This window comes from Dendronephthya gigantea, unplaced genomic scaffold (assembly GCF_004324835.1).
Source record: "Dendronephthya gigantea isolate DGI-Jeju-01 unplaced genomic scaffold, DenGig_1.0 000020F, whole genome shotgun sequence".
NCBI classification, from domain to species: Eukaryota; Metazoa; Cnidaria; class Anthozoa; order Malacalcyonacea; family Nephtheidae; genus Dendronephthya; species Dendronephthya gigantea.
The window spans coordinates 1,627,743-1,645,690 of NW_021163030.1; the positions used below are offsets into that span (position 1 = coordinate 1,627,743).

The 17,948-nt window shown below is 36.2% G+C and overlaps 2 protein-coding genes and 1 long non-coding RNA gene across 4 annotated transcripts; 1 reads left to right on the forward strand and 2 right to left on the reverse strand.

The window, feature by feature from the left end:
* Nucleotides 1-400: 400 nt before the first annotated feature.
* Nucleotides 401-9,039, reverse strand: LOC114521334 (calponin homology domain-containing protein DDB_G0272472-like). 2 transcript variants are annotated; one of them, XM_028541740.1, is made up of 6 exons: nucleotides 8,759-9,039; nucleotides 8,265-8,336; nucleotides 5,112-5,563; nucleotides 4,739-4,817; nucleotides 2,331-4,477; nucleotides 401-2,019 (listed from the first exon to the last, which is right to left on the reverse strand). In XM_028541740.1, exons 2-6 carry the CDS (start codon nucleotides 8,305-8,307, stop codon nucleotides 1,594-1,596), a joined length of 3,147 nt encoding a protein of 1,048 aa, XP_028397541.1. In that variant the 5' UTR covers nucleotides 8,308-8,336; nucleotides 8,759-9,039; the 3' UTR covers nucleotides 401-1,593. The 2 variants fall into 2 exon arrangements, with proteins under 2 accessions (XP_028397541.1, XP_028397542.1); XM_028541741.1 differs by lacking the exons at nucleotides 8,265-8,336; nucleotides 8,759-9,039 and adding an exon at nucleotides 7,208-8,251.
* Nucleotides 9,040-9,636: 597 nt separating this feature from the next.
* Nucleotides 9,637-10,586, forward strand: LOC114521338. Its single transcript, XR_003686797.1, has 3 exons — nucleotides 9,637-9,857; nucleotides 9,940-10,031; nucleotides 10,491-10,586. It is a non-coding gene; the product is annotated as an uncharacterized LOC114521338 (long non-coding RNA).
* Nucleotides 10,587-10,759: 173 nt separating this feature from the next.
* Nucleotides 10,760-17,917, reverse strand: LOC114521336 (tryptophan 2,3-dioxygenase-like). Its single transcript, XM_028541743.1, has 16 exons — nucleotides 17,285-17,917; nucleotides 15,836-15,902; nucleotides 15,281-15,374; nucleotides 14,945-15,012; nucleotides 14,671-14,736; nucleotides 14,345-14,406; nucleotides 14,065-14,140; nucleotides 13,935-13,969; nucleotides 13,592-13,673; nucleotides 13,187-13,294; nucleotides 12,852-12,908; nucleotides 12,644-12,698; nucleotides 12,143-12,200; nucleotides 11,895-11,974; nucleotides 11,246-11,336; nucleotides 10,760-11,145 (listed from the first exon to the last, which is right to left on the reverse strand). The coding sequence occupies exons 1-16, from the start codon at nucleotides 17,302-17,304 to the stop codon at nucleotides 10,974-10,976; spliced, it is 1,191 nt and encodes a 396-aa protein (XP_028397544.1). The 5' UTR covers nucleotides 17,305-17,917; the 3' UTR covers nucleotides 10,760-10,973.
* Between the last annotated feature and the right edge of the window lie 31 nt (nucleotides 17,918-17,948).

Here is a 17,948-nt window from a genome sequence, read left to right on the forward strand (position 1 = left end):
CATTATATGATTGATTATTGTCAAGATGTTATACATCGTAAATAATTGGAGATGTGTTTTGTTCTGTTCCTGCATGCATGGTCATTAACGCATGATCGCGAGGGTGTTTTTCTTGCGGAAAAATCTTCATTTTCAAAAGCAACGAGAATACAGGTGAAAGAGGCTCTCTGAGATAGGGCGGCAACATTATAACTCAACAACCTCGTTCCCAGGGTCTTCTGTGTACAAGGCTTGTACCCAGAAGACCCTGGGACGAGGTTGACAACTCGATTGTCCAGCCATGCACTTTTCTGTCAGGTGTCGCTGGTGTTCTAGTATTAGCCGGAAGGTTCTCATGCAGTATGGAAGATATAAACAGAACATTAATCAAAATGTTTGTGAAAAAGGAATTATACTTTACTCTAACAATGAATTTAGTGGATGCAAATATTCTAAAAATTCATGCACTTTGGCATGCTGTGACAAAAACCTATGTTATTGCTATAAGTTATAATCATACAATTTCCACAAAAGTGTTCGTCAGATACACCAAGATGAATGTTCAATCGCCTTTGCAAAACGCGTACTAAATATATGCTAAATAACTATACTCTATTGACATATAGTAACCGCTACTATACAGCCGAAGAATTCTATACAGTATATCTATATAGGTTATAATATAACTTGTATATACTTATAAAATCAATCGATCGTTACTATATAATTATTGGACGAGGTATAGGGCAGATGGTTTCATTGCTTGGGCTTAGCCTTGGAATTTTTGAGACGAGCCCGAGAGCAAGCTGCAAAAGCGGGCCTGCGGTCGCCTCAAAACCCCCAGTGCATGTTTTCTGCATAAATTGCAGGTCTGCAGTTATATAATAATGCCTGTACATTAATTCTGGCTGCAGGTCTGTTTCAAACGTCAAGCTTTTCATTTGACGAAAACTATTAATAGATGATCAGTTTGAGTTTATGATATCGTTGTTGTAAATTGTGGCATGTTTGAAACAGGCATTTCTGCCCGCCAAAATATACGTTACACCTATAAAGTACAAGCATATTTAGAGGCCTGGGATCTTAGTATGCTATCTCTCTGGGAGCAATCTGGGTAAGAACTGAACGGACATTTAGCCTTTCTCACCATGCAGATGACAAATAGCCACTATTTTTGGTGTCAATTTTTCTTTTCTTTCAATTTTCTTAAACCAGTTTTGATTAAACAGGTTACGGTCACAATTTGCAAAAAAGTCCCCAAAAATGGCAGCATATCCGTCATCACATTGTGAACCTCATACTGGACTATATATAACCAACGCTATGTTGTATTATACTATGTTATAATAATATATTCAGTTTATTACAGCATGAGGGGGTTATTCTAAAACAATGTACATTTTAAGACTATAAATCCGGCATTTTTCCTAAAACCTGCATGCCAAACACAAGGTTAGCATTCAGAAGAGCTAATTATGAGAAAAGGACGCTTGTGATTGACTATATAGAATGCACCGCGCGCGTGTATGCACTTTTAACTTAAATTGTACTGACTAATTATATTCAAAAGATTTCATGAGCGTACCTTAATTGTCCCCCCGTGAACAGTAATGTTCAGACCGTGGCTAGCGAAATAGGTACGTTTGGTTCATGTGGTTTACAGTAAATCTTATTTTGCGAAAAAATAAAGTTTCCAACAGACAAAAGACGTTTACACACGGAACATTTGATGCAACTTCTATGAACGATGTTATCTTTCACTTTGAACTTTTCCATTTGATAAACCTTCGAACCACATACAGCACAAGTGTCTGTCTTCAGTTGGATGAATGGCGTGTGTTTTTCTTTTGATTTCTCTTCTTGTGAGGAAGTGGAGGCCGAGTTGCTTTTCTGTTCCGGAGAAAAAATATTTCTTCTTGCCCAGAATGATGGTAAATCACTTTCCGCATCTTTAGACTGACCTCCAGTATGGTGTTTACCCTCCGTCGAACCCGAACATTTTACACTGCCATTCGTTACTGATTGGGTACTGTGAGCTTTCTATCAATATACGCAAATATAAAGTCAAGTTCTTCATTCATGAAGACCAATCCTACCACTCGAAACAATGGTTAGAAGTGATTGAAGAGCCAATTAGCTTTGAAATATAGTGTGAAGCATAATTTTACTTGCTACAACTTTACATCCAGGGGCCGGTTGTATAAAACTCTTGATTGGTCAATTATGTCACTAACTATAGTTAAAAGTTAACTACGTTTTTATACAACCGGTCCCAGATGTCCAAAAGTTAAATGAAGAAGCACATGCAATGAATTTGTATATATAGAAGAAGTGTCCCATACGGTACATACCTTTCTTTGCTCATTGCCTTCTTCAACAGTTTTGGTCGTTACATTTTGTGTGTTTACCTTTGGTTTAGGTTGTGGTTTCGGCAATGGTTTTGGTTTCGGTACAGGTATTTTCTTTGTTGGACTCAACAAACCATCATTTTTACTGTGTACTTCATCAGAATTTATGACAACATTATTTTGTTTTGCAGCGTTGTTCTGTGTGGTATTTGCCGTAACAGGAAAACGATAGCTTCTGTCAAGCGTCTTCGATTTGTCTGGTTTTGATGCCACCTTTGGTTTCGGTAGGACGTCAGGTTTTGTTCTGTAAGAGATGGTTTGAGACCTAGATGAACGTTCAAACGCCTGCGTCAACCTCGAAACACCAATGTTTGAATCATCCTGTGACTGATTTTTTTCCTTTATTCCCGTTGTTATTCGATTATGCATGCTTTGTGACAGCTCAGGCTGGACACCCCTAGAGTCGTCCACAATTTCTGCTTCTTTGGTTGCTATGTCAGCCATAATAGGTTTTTGATAAACTTTTTCAGGTGTTTCAATGACAAGTCTTTTAGTTCGTACAGGAGACCTTGCAGATGGAGGGCTCACTGGAGGGCTCAGCGGCGGGCTCCCTGGATGGTTGTCTTTCTTCTCGAACGTTACGACTGCATCAATTTCACCTAATTTTTTATCAACTGCAGGCACTGATTCTGGTTGTTTACCAGTCGCAATTTCTGCACGAGCTTCCTCGTGAGTAATCAACATTGGCTGAGATTCTTTTGACTGTTCGACAACCTTCACTTTATCTGTCTCGTAAATACCTTCGTTAGACGATGCAGTTGGGTTATCCACTGATAAAAATGAAGAAACAGTAAAATCCCTTACGTCCTGTGAAGAATTCTCATCAATCTTTCGATCATCAGCCGTGTTTACTACTATACCGTCAACAGGTTTTGTGTTTAGCTGTTTGATTGAATAATTTTCTTTTGTATCAACATCAACATTAAGCTCTTCGCTATCGATATTCTGGTTCCAACGGACATCGCTAGGTTCAACTTCTGAGGTTTTATTTATTTCTCCTAATTTTTCAGGCTCAGAAACTGTTCCTTTATCTTCAGCTTCGGCTCTTTTTATTGTGTATATTTCTTTAGCACCATTAGATGGTTTCAGACTTTCTACTAAATCACTAAAGTCTGTTGTTTGTAGTTGCTTTTTTTTGTCTTCGCCAGACTTTTCCTCTTCCATCTTTTTTAGTTTTTCTTCTTCCAGCTTTTCCTGTCTGCGTTTCTCTTCCTCAAGTTTTAATTTTTCAAGTCTTTCCTGTTCAAGTCTTTCTTTTTCCAGCTTTTCCTGTTCAAGTCTTTCTTTTTCCAGCTTTTCCTGTTCAAGTCTTTCTTTTTCCAGCTTTTCCTGTTTACATTTTTCTTCTTCAAGTTTTAGTTCTTTCAGTTTTTCCTGCTCAAGTTTCTCCATTTCCAGCTTTTCCTTTTCACGTTTTTCCTCTTCGAGTTTTAGTTCTCTCAGTTTTTCCTGCTGAAGTCGTTCTTTTTCAAGGTTTTCCTGTCTACGTTTCTCTTCTTCAAGTTTTAGTTTTTCAAGTTTTTCCTGCTCAAGTCTTTCCTTTTCCAGCTTTTCCAGTTTTCGTTTCTCATCTTCAAGTTTTAGTTCTTTCAGTTTTTCCTGTTCAAGTCTTTCCTTTTCCTTTTTACGCTTCTCATCTTCCAATTTTTCCTTTTCAAATGTTTCCTGTTCAATTTTCTCTTGCTCGGTTCTTTCTCTCTCTAGTTTTTCCTGTTTCAACCTCTCGTCTTCAATCTTTTGTTTTTCTAGATTTTCGTGGTCCGATTTTTCTTGGCCACTTCTTTGTCGCCCGACTTTTTTCTTAAGATTTTTCCTTTCCTTTTCCTTTTCGAGTACGTTCTCCTTACCTTGTCCACTGATATTTTCATCAGTTTGTTCAACTATTAATTTGGTGCGCCCACCAACGGATTTACTCCGTGGCATAATTTCACCATCTACGATATCCTGTCCCCCAGCGCGGACGGAACTCGCGCCTTTGCGGGTTGGTGCTCTTCTGTGGCGTGGCGCAACTCTTATTTTATCATGAGACACATTGAGACCAGGAAGTAAATCATTTGCACTAGGACTTGGAGACGCCTGCCAATCAACAGCTACATAAAATATGAAATATGTTTATTAAACTGCCGGCTCATTACATGGACAATCGAACGCTGGCAAGTAACGTCAAGTTTATATCGTTACAATTCATATTTGTTATTTTAGGTGCCAAATAAAAATACAACTATTTAAAAACAAACACAGAACGCGACTGGGGTTGAAGAACTGCTGCTAAAGTGCTCATAATTCGTTTGCAGGTTTAGAAGAGTCGTGAAAAACATCAAAATTTTATACTATCTTGAGCAGAATCTCACCTGAAGGTTTAGATGACTCTTCGTTAATTTCAACATTGATCCTTTGCTTTGAACGGAGTTCTGATAACAAACTGTCGTGCTATACAAAACATAAGTAAGTTAGTCGGGCAGGTTAAAAAAGCTAATGGTTACAAAAGGCGGAGTAGGCTTTTTCTGCCGGTTTCTGTATCTTCGCTCTCCCAATCTCAACCGTTTAAATATGTTAAAATGATAATCGTAAAATCCAGATGGAAATAATGATTTGCGGTAATCATACCCTGCCAAATTATTAAAACAACATGGTTAATGGGAAAACCTACATAGCCGATTCAGTGCCTATAATGGGGAGGGCTAAAACATCAAAACCACCACCATTAATTGAAAGCTAACTTACACTCATAGCTTTCTTTGGCGCAGCGTCTGTTTCCATTGGTGCCTCACCAACTCGGGCACCCTGCTCCAATGGAGCTACATCTGGTCTCTCCCCGGATGTGTGCGCAAGGTTCGGATCTGAGTTACTTCTCTGTGGTTGACCTTGAGGGCTCAATGAGTCGCCGAATGAAAATGATTTTGAGCCTTTGCTACTTTTTCTGCTGAAAAATCTTTTCATAGCTTTCCAAACACCAACTTTTTTACGTTTTTTAGAAGTCGACTCTGTAGTGCTGTCGAGTATTGTATCGTCAGCATCCTCGTCGGACATTCCACGTGAAGAACCTGCTACGAAACGTCCTTCACCACTCTCGTCAAAGACATGTTCTTGCTCACTTTCTTCCATCTTTGTTCTTTTATTTGCACGTTTCCAACTTAAACTACGAAGCACTGATCGACGAGGCTTTTGGTTTGATGCTTCAAAGGAAATATCACAAATTTTCATATAGCAACTGAGCAACAGCTACACAATAATTCCCTGGTTCCATGGTAGGAAACAGATTCAAACAAGAGAAGATGTTCAGTAGGCACTACCTACAAGAATGCTTCATTATTTCGTTTAATAAAAATTCTTTAATGAAAGTTTATAGAAGCTTTTGACACTTTGACACAAAAAAGATCCTGGTCAACACAGCCTAGTTTTGCACCATAAAGTATACATATGTTTCTAATGAAAGATTTTACAATTACCAAAATTATTTCACTTGAACCTTTTTAGCAGTTTTGCAAAACAGACAACCCTCATTAATAAGAAAATCTTACCATCATACTGCTTAATCTATCATATATGAGCTTGTGGGTAAAACGTTTTTCATGCTTTTGGTTTGAGTGAACAGTACGTAATTAAATATTGCATCAAACATAATATATAGGACAAATCAGGTTTGAATTAATAATGGAAAATATATAACATGACAAGGGATTTACATACATATTCCTAAATTACACACAAATACAAATTATCTTCTGTTTTGTACTTAAAAATACACTTTTGCAGGTAATAATTTTTGTAGGCTGCATTTATAACACCATGTTGGGAGCTTAAGTACAGCTTGCTTGTTCCGTGATGCAAAGGCATATGGTATTTTTAATTAAAACCTCTAGTATAGACATGCAAGTAGGAGTGTTGCATCCAAACATTTCTAAATACCAATAAGCTTATACAATTTTTAATAATCATTAAAAATGCTGTAAGGTTTACTTTTTACTTAGTTTTTTGAGAATTGCTGTTGAGATTTCTACCAAATTTCACAGGTAATAAGTAAAATCATCAGGCATTGAATAAAGTAATAAGCAAAAATGTTGGGTGAATTAGTGCACTGTTTTGAAGTTAATAAACTAGATCATCAATGATTATAATATCATATAGCACTTTCCTTATATTGTAACTAATTATATTTATATGAATGTATTGCCAATTATACCTATTATAGAAAGCAAATAATTTATCCGTTTCGTACAACTCATATGAGAGTAAGCTTCCTATAGTTACCGCATAATCTAGATCATTCTTATACTATATCATATCTGCACTCATGCATACAAAATCATCTTAAATCACCTTATAAATAAACACAGTGTGAGAGAAATACATCGGTGCACCTATAAGCATTTGTATAGCCACTTTTTACGTTTTTTACAACGTTACTTGTAACGTTATCTTAGAAAGGCAAAAGAAAGCCAGTCCATAGATTAGTGTTTTGATCACATGTTCATATACACTGTATATAAAACCAATACAGAAAAAAATTGTTGGGCATTTAAAAATCATACAGCACCTCAAAGTACCATACCTATGTTACATGACAAGGTTAAAGACTAAGAGCAATCTTTATAGAAGAATTCTTTGTACGATTGCTTTAATAAGTCAAGCTTTGGTAAACATTTCTGATACATTTATATATGATTGGACTGATATTATGGAAGTGCAGGCTTAAGACTTTATTCTCAGATTAACATATACACTAAATGGCTTCAGCATTTAATATACTAAAATGACTGTTTTAAAACATGTACTGACATGAAACACAAGGTTTAATGTGTACAATTAATGGCACTTACCACAACAATAAAAATTCCAGCTACTATCTCAGTTGAATTTCTACACAGTGTATTAGTGTAAAAGTATATATTATATATTGATCCAATTACAAAATGTATACAATATATTGCAGTAAAGATGTCTCATGATGCAAAGCCAGGACGACCTTCACAATTCACATCACCCTCTGTGTCAATATATGTAGGAATGTGGTAGAATCATTTCCATAAGAAGACAAACTGGCTTCAAGCCGAGCTTTTGTTTCTGCTTGGGGAAACACATGATGAATAAAAAATTACAAGGCGAATCCTACGCAAGTACGAGTTGTTAGGCAACAGCAAACTTGCTAGAAATCTAATAGTGGGAAAATATAAAATACTATGCCAGTTCTTGTGTCTGAACGAGCGAGTGTGCCGGTAGCAATTGTATAATTTGCCACATAAAAAAATTGTTACGTAGAAACATTGGAACAACAATATTATACACAACGCACCAAAAGTCTATATATTCAGACTATAATAAAGGCTTGTTATGTTATTTGTTGTACTTAAAAACATGTCTAAATAATACAAAGATTGGTCGAAAGTAAATATACATTCCAATTCCTGCTTCGAACATGGACCGAGAAAAATAGACGATCAAATGCGACATGACCCTCTCTTCGTTCCTACAGAAACACTTAAACTTTTCTGAAACAAGGACTAATAAATATTCTCACCTTACAAATAGTTCATACTTTTCATTTGTTTTCTTGTTTTGTATTAGGATATTTTTACTTTATCGATGAAATATTTGGGAGTGCTTCGAATATTGATGAACATCCGTTTTAGTTTCGATAAACAATGCTAATAATACACGAATGCCTGAAGTATACTTATATTGCTGGTCTTCTCTAAATAAAGTATTTACACTGGGAGCACTGTTTAATTATTAGATATTTGTACACTTCTTCAAACCGAAGACAAAATGCGCAAAATATTAAGAGGTCTCCTTGAGTATAGTCAAGGCAATTGCTAAACTTATTTCCTGTAATAACAAACAAGGTTAATACTACAATAATTATATTTTCTTACTCACATATATCTTGCTGGTCAGATTGCTTGTTAGGTGCTCTTTCCATTAATAATATCTCTCGCAAAATCGTGCCACCTACAGAGTAAATGAGCAGGAAAGTTCTTATAGATTTTGTCTGCAGTTATCCAATTATGTATATATATATAGTGTCCGCCATGCGATGTCTGTAGGATATAGTATGCAACTATTTGCGATGCTTAAAATATTTTATACTAAGATAACATAGGTAGGGTCTACGAAATACTTTTTCTCTAGAATAGAAATGAATTATCAATAATGTGGAAAGCACAAAGTAATAAAAACTATTAGCGGCCTAATCCTGGACCAAATGAACAAGCAGCCTTGTACTATCTATACATCATGTAAATATGATGCGACTTCAAAATGAAGTTAAGATGCTGCTATTTTATACAGATCTCCAAATTAAAAAAAAGGTTGCGTATAGTACCACCAGTATTGGGATCTAATAAAAGACAAATTAAAACAGCTGTTGATACCTCAAATAGTACGCTTTGTGGTCTTCACGTCAAACAGTCATAGATTTCTTTCGTTTGCAATGTGTGATAGATCGATATTATATACCATCAAGTAGGAGTTAAATGTGTGTTACACGTGTTGTTCCAATGGATGTAAACCAAACAAGAACTGGAACATATCTTTATATTAAATTGGTTATACGAAATCGTACTCGTTGACACGCTTGTTGCCGAGTTTCGTCGGGTCAGTGTCCAGTGATCACAATCACAACTGGACAATGTACAGTCTTGATTTCAGCCAATCACAACACGCAAGAGCTGGTGTTTTTTGGGCGGTGTTGTCTGGTGTCTGGCCTTGCCTAGCTTGATAATTAGTGATTTTGATGATTTTTTAGGAAGCTATCAAATTCAAACGAATTTTTAATAGCACATTAATTAAACAACATTATAATATAGGGAGTAAAGTGTTATATTCCAGTAAGACACACCAGATTGGGTTACGTCAGTATATCACCTCCATCCCTGAAAGAACCAAGGTATGGATAGGCGCGGGGTATGATACGTACGGCCGTACCGGCAGGGGATAGACAAATGCTGAAATGCAGTAAAGGCGATCGTTGATTAAATATTAAGCGCGTAATACCCCAGAGCGTCTCAATAATGCATTAAAACTATTGTTTTCGAACCTAGTCCTAGGAAAGGTATAGATCATAATAATACACCTAAGATTGTACTGCATATACTTTGGCTACAAGTGAACGCTTTCGATGTCAGTTAATTGCTCGTCTCCCCACCCGACTATTCAAGAATGAAAATAGATTTTTGTTTCTGGCGTGGTTTCGTGTTTCCTTTTTATAGTATTGGTTAATAAATATTGAAATGTGGGTGAATTGCGTTCATAATTGATTGCTTTCCCGCTTAATGCTTATCAATAATTGGTGTAACCGAGCAACCAAACCCGAGACCAAACCTCCCAAATGAATGGAAACGCGACATGAGTTGAAAGCTCCTTTAATTGAACGAATTAGGACAAATTTCTTGTGAAAATGAATACTGATACCAATGGAATCGAAAGCGGAAACGTGAAGAAAATAATAACAAATGATTGCAGACAAAACTTGTAAGTTGTAATGTATTGTCGGTAGCACTGAGTGGTTTAGTGATAATCGGGACTTTGATGTTAGGAGTTAATTTTTTCCCAGGTGTACCTGACTTTGTACGAACTTTGTTCTCAACGACAAGGTGTTTCTGTGTCGCGCTCTCGACACCACGAGGTTGGGCCTGCCTAGCCAAGGTATTAAAGCATTTTTTTCTTTGGCCATACATACATATACCTCCCGCCGAATAACGTCTGAAGCTCCCGATCGACGTAAATTGCACAGGGTGTATAAAAAATCGCCGCACTAAATATTCAATAATACTCAATCTTTGTATTCGACTATAAAAAACGACCAAAGACAAAGCGAATATTCATGAATATTAAGTGTTTTCGTTTTTTTATACACCTTGTATAATGCCGCTTTCAATCTTCGGTCGTTTTCCACTTCAACCGTATCGAATTGAAACGTAGCGTATCTCATTGACATTGTTTGGAAGTCACATAGAAACACGCTTCGTTACGTATACGCTGCGGTTAGAAAATACTAGATAATGGCATCAACAGATGTAAACTACTGCACACTTTATAAAACTGTTGTATCTTGTATACACTGTTTCTAACCAGGGAATTCTGTCAAACGATTAAAACTCATAGGAAACCAGTTTATCCAGAAAGATGCGGCCTAAAAGCAGTTTAGTGTGAGAAAGCCATCATGCAGCTATTGCTACTTCAAAATCAAAAAGGCGATGTATGCAAGAAAAAGGCACTTCAACTTTTAAAGAGGGTACATTTTCCTCTTACTGAGAACGGTGTGCTGCAACTTCCAGACCCAGAACAGATTAAAAACGGCAACACTGCATGACGGTACAATAAACAGATAAATAAAATAAATTAAATAAACATTATTATTTATAAGTAATGATATTAGCGTTATTCATCTTGCTGAAATGGAGTATTATAGTATTTCAAATTGGTAGTGTATTCGTGATTATTCTCACAAAAAATCACTCTTATGAATATGGTTAATTTGAGTTCTTCTTAGTTGTATGAAACAAGAGTCTAAAAAGGATATTCTTCCATCGGCGTCCGAATATTCGTTCGTGGCGCTCAAGGATGCATGCAAGATTAGATAAAATCCTAATTGACTGTTTCATCATTATTACTATTCTCTTCTGCCCCATCAGAGGTCACTTGCAACTTAAAGACTGACAAACGTTTTTTCATGGAAGAGTCTAGCTTGGGCATAAATGTTTGAGGAATTATGTATGAAGACAAGTTGAATAAATCCAGAAAGACTTTGTAACGGTCACTACAGACAGAAAGATACGTAATTATATAGTTGTAGTAAAAAAAACTATACTGCATGGAAACAAAGGGGAATAACATGCAGCATGCACTGGATGGATTACCTGGCAGTCGCCAGAAGATACTGATAGCCAGATGATCCTCCTGTGCCAAGCCTCCCACCAATCATTCTTTGAACCAATATGGCGTGGTTATCTTAAAAACACACGAGAATGCACGAGGGATTGTTAAAATACTACATTAAACATGTGCCTGGATAATTTTATAACAAAAAAACACTTCCATTCACTCTCAATAACCATGCAAGATTCTTTCCAGTTAAAGTTTATACTGAAGAATATCATATGGCTTTAATAAGCATTTGATAAGTCCCACATGCAGCATTCACACTCTTGTTGGCAACCCTTCCCGCGGAAATGCTTATCACAAAACAAATTAAAATCTTTATTAGATATGTTAGCACTTAGCAGCCGGTCCCTATGTATAATGAATAATTTCAATGCATGCACGTGTTCGGCGTGGCGTAAAATCAATAAATTCAGAGAGACATAATATCTAGCTTAGAAGGCACGTTTTGTTGGCTGTTGTAATTGCACGTTTGTTTGAAATCTCACCCCTTGTTACATGCGTTCGCTATAACCTATTTACCCCCTATTACAAAGGCTATTTCTTGGAAAGACGACTTTAGCGTAATCTATAGAATATTGTCAAAAAATACACAAAAATGCAGGACAAATGATAATAAAGCCTTACATCTCCATTTGATAAAAAGCGAATCTATGTCCACTAATAATGAAATGATCTGATAAGGTTGATTAAACCTTGGTTCGTCTCTTTATAAGAAGAAAAATTATATACATATTAGTATTTTTCTCCTCAATAGCTAGCTACATTCGAGCCACAAAATTTTACAATACTGCGACTACACTGCTGCTGGCACAGTATTGTTCCGGACTAAAAAGGGCACTACAATACCTGATATGATTCACTTAGACACTTACCTAAAAAAGAATATGAACAATGCTCCTTGGAAAGCTTTGAACGACAATCGTCTGTCCCCTAAAACGTAGGAAATCAATAGGCAGATTAATTTAACCATTTGCATCTTGGTGAAGCATTTCATGCACGCAAGCAGGGTAAAATCATTTGTCTCGAGTACTTCAGATACTATATATATTTTATGCAAGTTAGTTATTTACTTATTCTTACAAATATATAGCGAGTACATGGTGTATAGGGAGATTATATAAATACATGCATCGTGCTCGCGCATGTTAACCATGAAAAACCCTTGGAACGAGGTTGATTAATGGCTGTCTTCAATTGCAATGACGAAGGCGCGGATTAACGGACGAAAAGTGTTGCGACAAAATATCAAAATATCAGTGCGATAATACAAACTATAACAGTTTGGTCCCAAAGACCCAAACACTTAACAATCTAGACTACATTTAACTGACAATTTAAAATCAACACTCTTCACGCATTCCACATGCATATACCTTTTATTTTGAGCTTGTTTTGTTTTTCTTCATCAAATAAATTATTGAAGTTCTCCTAATAAAAAAATCATGAACGCAAGTCGTATGCGGTGCTATATAGTATAGGTCTACACAAAATGAGAAGTGCATATTCAAACATCGCATCAAGAAACCCAACATTTATTGAGAATGTTACTGATAAAAACGACAATGTATGTAGCAGCCTTACTCTCTTCGACTCTATTTCACTCATCAACACTTCTTTGGTTTCGACACTTTCTTCATCCTTAAGGTAGAATGTACTTAAGAGGGCATGAAACGATGCGAGAGCTTGCCACATGCTCCATTACGGATAACCAGAGATAATGGAGGAACTATTTGCGTGACATTTTTTGCCTGTGTTTTCCCGATATATAATTTTATTATAAGATAAGTCATAATGCATGTGCTGTTTTTATTTCCACACCACGCGTGCATGATGGAGACAAAATCGTGGTTTAAGAAGCAGCCCATGCATTGTATATACGGAGGTTATCGCCCATATATATCCACAAGAGTACTCACATTTGCGTTAGCTTCCAAATCTTTCAACCACATATCCACAGCATCTCTTAATTTTCCTGTGAAATCAAAGCCATCCGGTTCAAGGCCAGGGGTACGACACAACCAACTCTAAAATGAAAATATCAAGTCATTAATATATCCCAACGGGTTTTCCACTAAAGCCGTTTTTGTGCGGGGCAAAGGAAAACCGAAATCCAGCAATGTGGTTGGTCAGTGAAAAAAAAGCAGTTGAAAAAACGGAAGAACAATTTTGCCAAGTGGAAAACGAATTAAGGGTTTTTTAGGGAACCTATAATTCAGCCGGTTTCAGGCCAAGTTTCGGAAGAAAGCAACATTCTTGCTGGCATCGGCTTTTTGACTCTGACATATGGCATGAATATCACTCTGTTTCAAGTAGTTTCTTACGTCAATAAGACCTAACAAGTTAGGTTCTCTTTCAGATATCTTAATACTTTCTCTTGCTTTAGAACTAAAACCTTCAGCTTCACTAAATAAAGAAAAAATATAGCGAGCTATATTAAATTATTCATATTTCAGATATATTTCATTTTATGTATAGAAGTACAGTTTGAGCTCATACGATTTCTCATGAAAAGTTTTTGTGTCGAATCCCTGATTTAGAGCTATAGATTTAGAGAATGTATGAGAGGGAAATGCAGCAGGCCTCACATTGGCTCATTACTCTCATGCACAATCTGCCACAGCCTCGTACCCATGCAGGGTCTTTACTCTACTGAATCAGCCATACCTATAATCAGTGTTATTGTGCCTGATTCTTCTTTCCTACAAAGCAAAAATATCGCGCGAATGGTTACAGACTTTTCAACGGACTATACATAAAAAACAGTCAAATGCGAAAAAGTGAAAAACAAACGAACCTTCGGTATTCCAAGTTTGTTTTCAATAAGGCGAAACTGCCAACTCTGAAAGCCTGAAGCTGGAGACAAATACCTCCTAAAAGAGATTGATCTGATCACCCGACCTGTACTATAGCCCAACGGGCCCACAATCATAGTATATATAGGCAATTTTAAACCGATAAAACTGCTGAGATAATAAGATTTTAATGCATAAGGCTTTTACACGTGTATCAAAACAATAAATTTTACTTGTTTCGCCTTGTATATGCGGTATATTAAATAGCTAATACTTAGATACCTGAATTTATCAAAGTCATGGGAAGTCATAGTTTCCAATATGCCAAGTTGCTCTACAAGAATCTGTCGCGAAAACAATCGAACAGGTACGTTTATTGCTTAAAGCTAAATGGTGTACTTAAGCAGGCAAAGACGCTATCTCTATTAATTTAGCTATCTCAGTATTTTTATGAACTGTTATATTAATTTGTGGATATTCAAACACTGGTTTCATGAGGTTTTATAATAAACATAATTGCATGGAGGTGAGTCCAGCCTCCCGAGGTGTGTAAATCCTGGACTCACCAAACCTGCATGCAAGTATCTCACGCTACGATACGTTTGTACCTTTTGTATTTTAACAATGCGTCCCAACCTCGATACGATAAGGAGATTATTTCCTTCGTCGAGTATCTACGAAGCACATGGCAGAAAAAGCTTGTTAACTAATGCGAAGATCAATCCAGCTTAGACACCGGACAGTGGCACCTGAGAGCCATGAATTAAATTAATGGCAGAGGAGAGGGTATGAATCTAGTAATCACTCTAATTAACATAATTCGCGGTACATCACACATGTTAAACCACAGAAAAACACAGCAAATCAGCAATAATAACTCACTGGCTGTGACAATAGCTCTCTGACGGAATCTATTTCGATAATTATCAATTTGAACCACAGTTCATATGCTATAAATGAATTCAATAAAAAGATTTTGAATAGATACAGACGATTTGGGAAAGAGAAGTATAGTAATTTTGTAAATACTAAAAATGAGCATATAACAAGAACGGTTGTTCTGCGTCATATACATCAGTGCATACTAAATAACAGTATTGGCAAATCGGAGCAGCATTTCAAAATCATCCAATGGTTATACATGCAGTTATATAAGGTATACGAGTATAGACATACATTCTTGACACATGGGCAAGAGATCGTAATGCAATAACTTACTTTGATGAATAGTGATGAATAAATATTCATCATGGACCAGATTGTTGCCAATTTTTTCACTCAATGGAATCTGATATTTTATAATTTCTGATATCTGAACAGAAATGAAAACAACAGGTGTGAAGTCCAAAAAGTTTAGATTATACACGATAACCATTTGCATAGAAAATAGCAAGTGTGGCCGGGAATGCTACGAAAATTTTCATTACATATTTATCACATGTCCGTGGCCGGTTGTACGAAAGCTTGATAGCGCTATTCATCACATCAAATAAATACTTTTTTAATCAGTGCGAAAGTTATTGAAAGGCATTGAAATTGTATGTAGTGACTCCAGAATGAATAAAGAGAAACATTGCTTCAAGAATAGAGAGGTTTGGCGTGACATGGGTATTCGGTTGATAGAGCTACCCAGCCCTCGTACAACAGGTCCCAGGAGCCGGTTGTATAAAACTCTTTAAATACATTTTGCGTAGTTAAATCCTACTGAGTTAACTCAGAAATACACGACTGTGATTGGTATACAACTGGCCCCAGATGTTTATAAACTACTACCTTGAGATAATCATCATAGCTAACTTGTCCTGGCTTTAAACCATTATCTGTGTTATGGTTATGATCACTACAGAAGCATAAAGAACTGAATAAAACAAATTGGTCTTTTTCATCTACCTTTACGCCATCTTACTGCTAAATCCATGCAAGCATGATGCAACCATTTTCGAGTGGCAAAACAATTTCTAATTTTGCACCAAAAAGCAAAATTTCTTGTTAAAGCTTGGTAACATGGTGTGTACATGAAAGGCCAATTATATACCCAGTATCCTGGCTCGCTTTTTATTTCAATGAACCCTAAATGACCATGCAGTTTCTTTCTCTACAATTGACCAGCTTTACTTGTAGTACTTTTGATTGTGAAAAATCACATATCTCCTATTGGCTCTGTAACATCACTTTTAACTGTAACATCAATTTTGGCTCTGTAACATCACCCAATAGAGGGCCAGTGCTAGAGCCATGGGGGCAGATTGGTCTAATGCCACCACTGCTCTTTGCACACACAGGCTTAATATTTGCTACAATATAATAGTAACATGATATAATAGTTCACCACTTCCTAATTTTCACTGTGAAGTTATGTAAGCGTAATGATGCATACTCCTTGCATGAAAACTAAGACATGCCACCCACACTCAGACTCAGTGGTGTAGCCAGGCTGAAGATTTTGTCCTGCTATGGAAATTTCTATGGAGTTATTATAATTATTCATGTCTTTAGAAATTATTGTTTTCACAGTCAGTGAACACCAAAAAATTAGCATAGCGGGACAAATAGACAGACTGGCTACGCTACGCCCACATTACAATAATCAAAATGAGGGCAAATTAAAGCAACATTGAAATCAAGGTTTTCTTATATAATACAACTTTTATATAATACTATCTCATTAATTTGATAAAAGTTGTGCACATTCTGGATATATTATAAAACAATTATACCATTCGCTTTTGTTGCTGAAGTATATGACTCCATTGATATACCGCGGATTTGCCTCCTTGGTTATCAATTACCCATATACCACACAATATCCCATATCACATGGTGTATTGTAACCATGTAATATACATGTAATAACATATAATATACATTTAAAAATGTAATATACACTCTAAAATCACATCACATGGTATCCTCACTCCAATGTTAATGCCCGTGTGGCTTCAAACAAGCGAGTTCGGAGACAAAAGATAAAAAAAATCCGCTTGGTAATATCAGAAATTATTTATTCTAGTCGACGTTATCTCAGTAATCTACTGAAAATGTTCTGTAAATTGCGAAAAATATTGTTGTAAATAATTATCTAACATTTATTAACCAACTGAAGAAGCGCGATGATTCTCTTCTCAAGAGTAAAACAAACTACGTACATGTAAATTTAATAGTTTGCGAGAAATATTAAGTTAATGCATGCGGTGTAAATACACACTCAATGCTACAACATACCTCTGAAATGGGCAACTCATTTCCGACAATTGAAGACAGGATACAAAGGTAGAATCTGATGGTTGTATCTTCGTTGTGTATACTTCTTGTTTTCAATAACGATTGAATTGTCTTCGAGAACATAATTTTTTGAAGTAAATAATATTCACTCCCACACGCACACCTACTTTGTCAGCGAATAAGAAGCCGGTTTTGGCCATAACGGAAATCCGGGAGGAAAGCACCAAAGCCATCTGACAATAGAGCATTTATATGAAATTGTTCGATTCCTAACAGATGTGCATTTTACGCCAGTATTGAAAATTACAGCTTCAAAGTTTCCTTTGGTATCCATACAGAATTCCTTATTAAGTAAATGTATTTGACTGAACTGACAAACACCATGGGTACTGATGCATACAGCGAAAAATATTACCATAATACTATTGTATGCCGTAAGTGAAACGGACCGTAAATGCATAAACATCTTCTTTGATACGTTTTTTTAACCAAACTAGTGACATCACTTAAGTATTGTTCGAGACTTACTTGGAGCATCAATCTGGAATGCAGCGTTTTCGCTGTGTTCTCACGAACCAATTTTGTCGGTCAATTCATTTATGAATGTAGTCTGTTATTACTGAAGCAGCACTTATTGGCTTGCGCATGCTAGTGGAAGTCAACA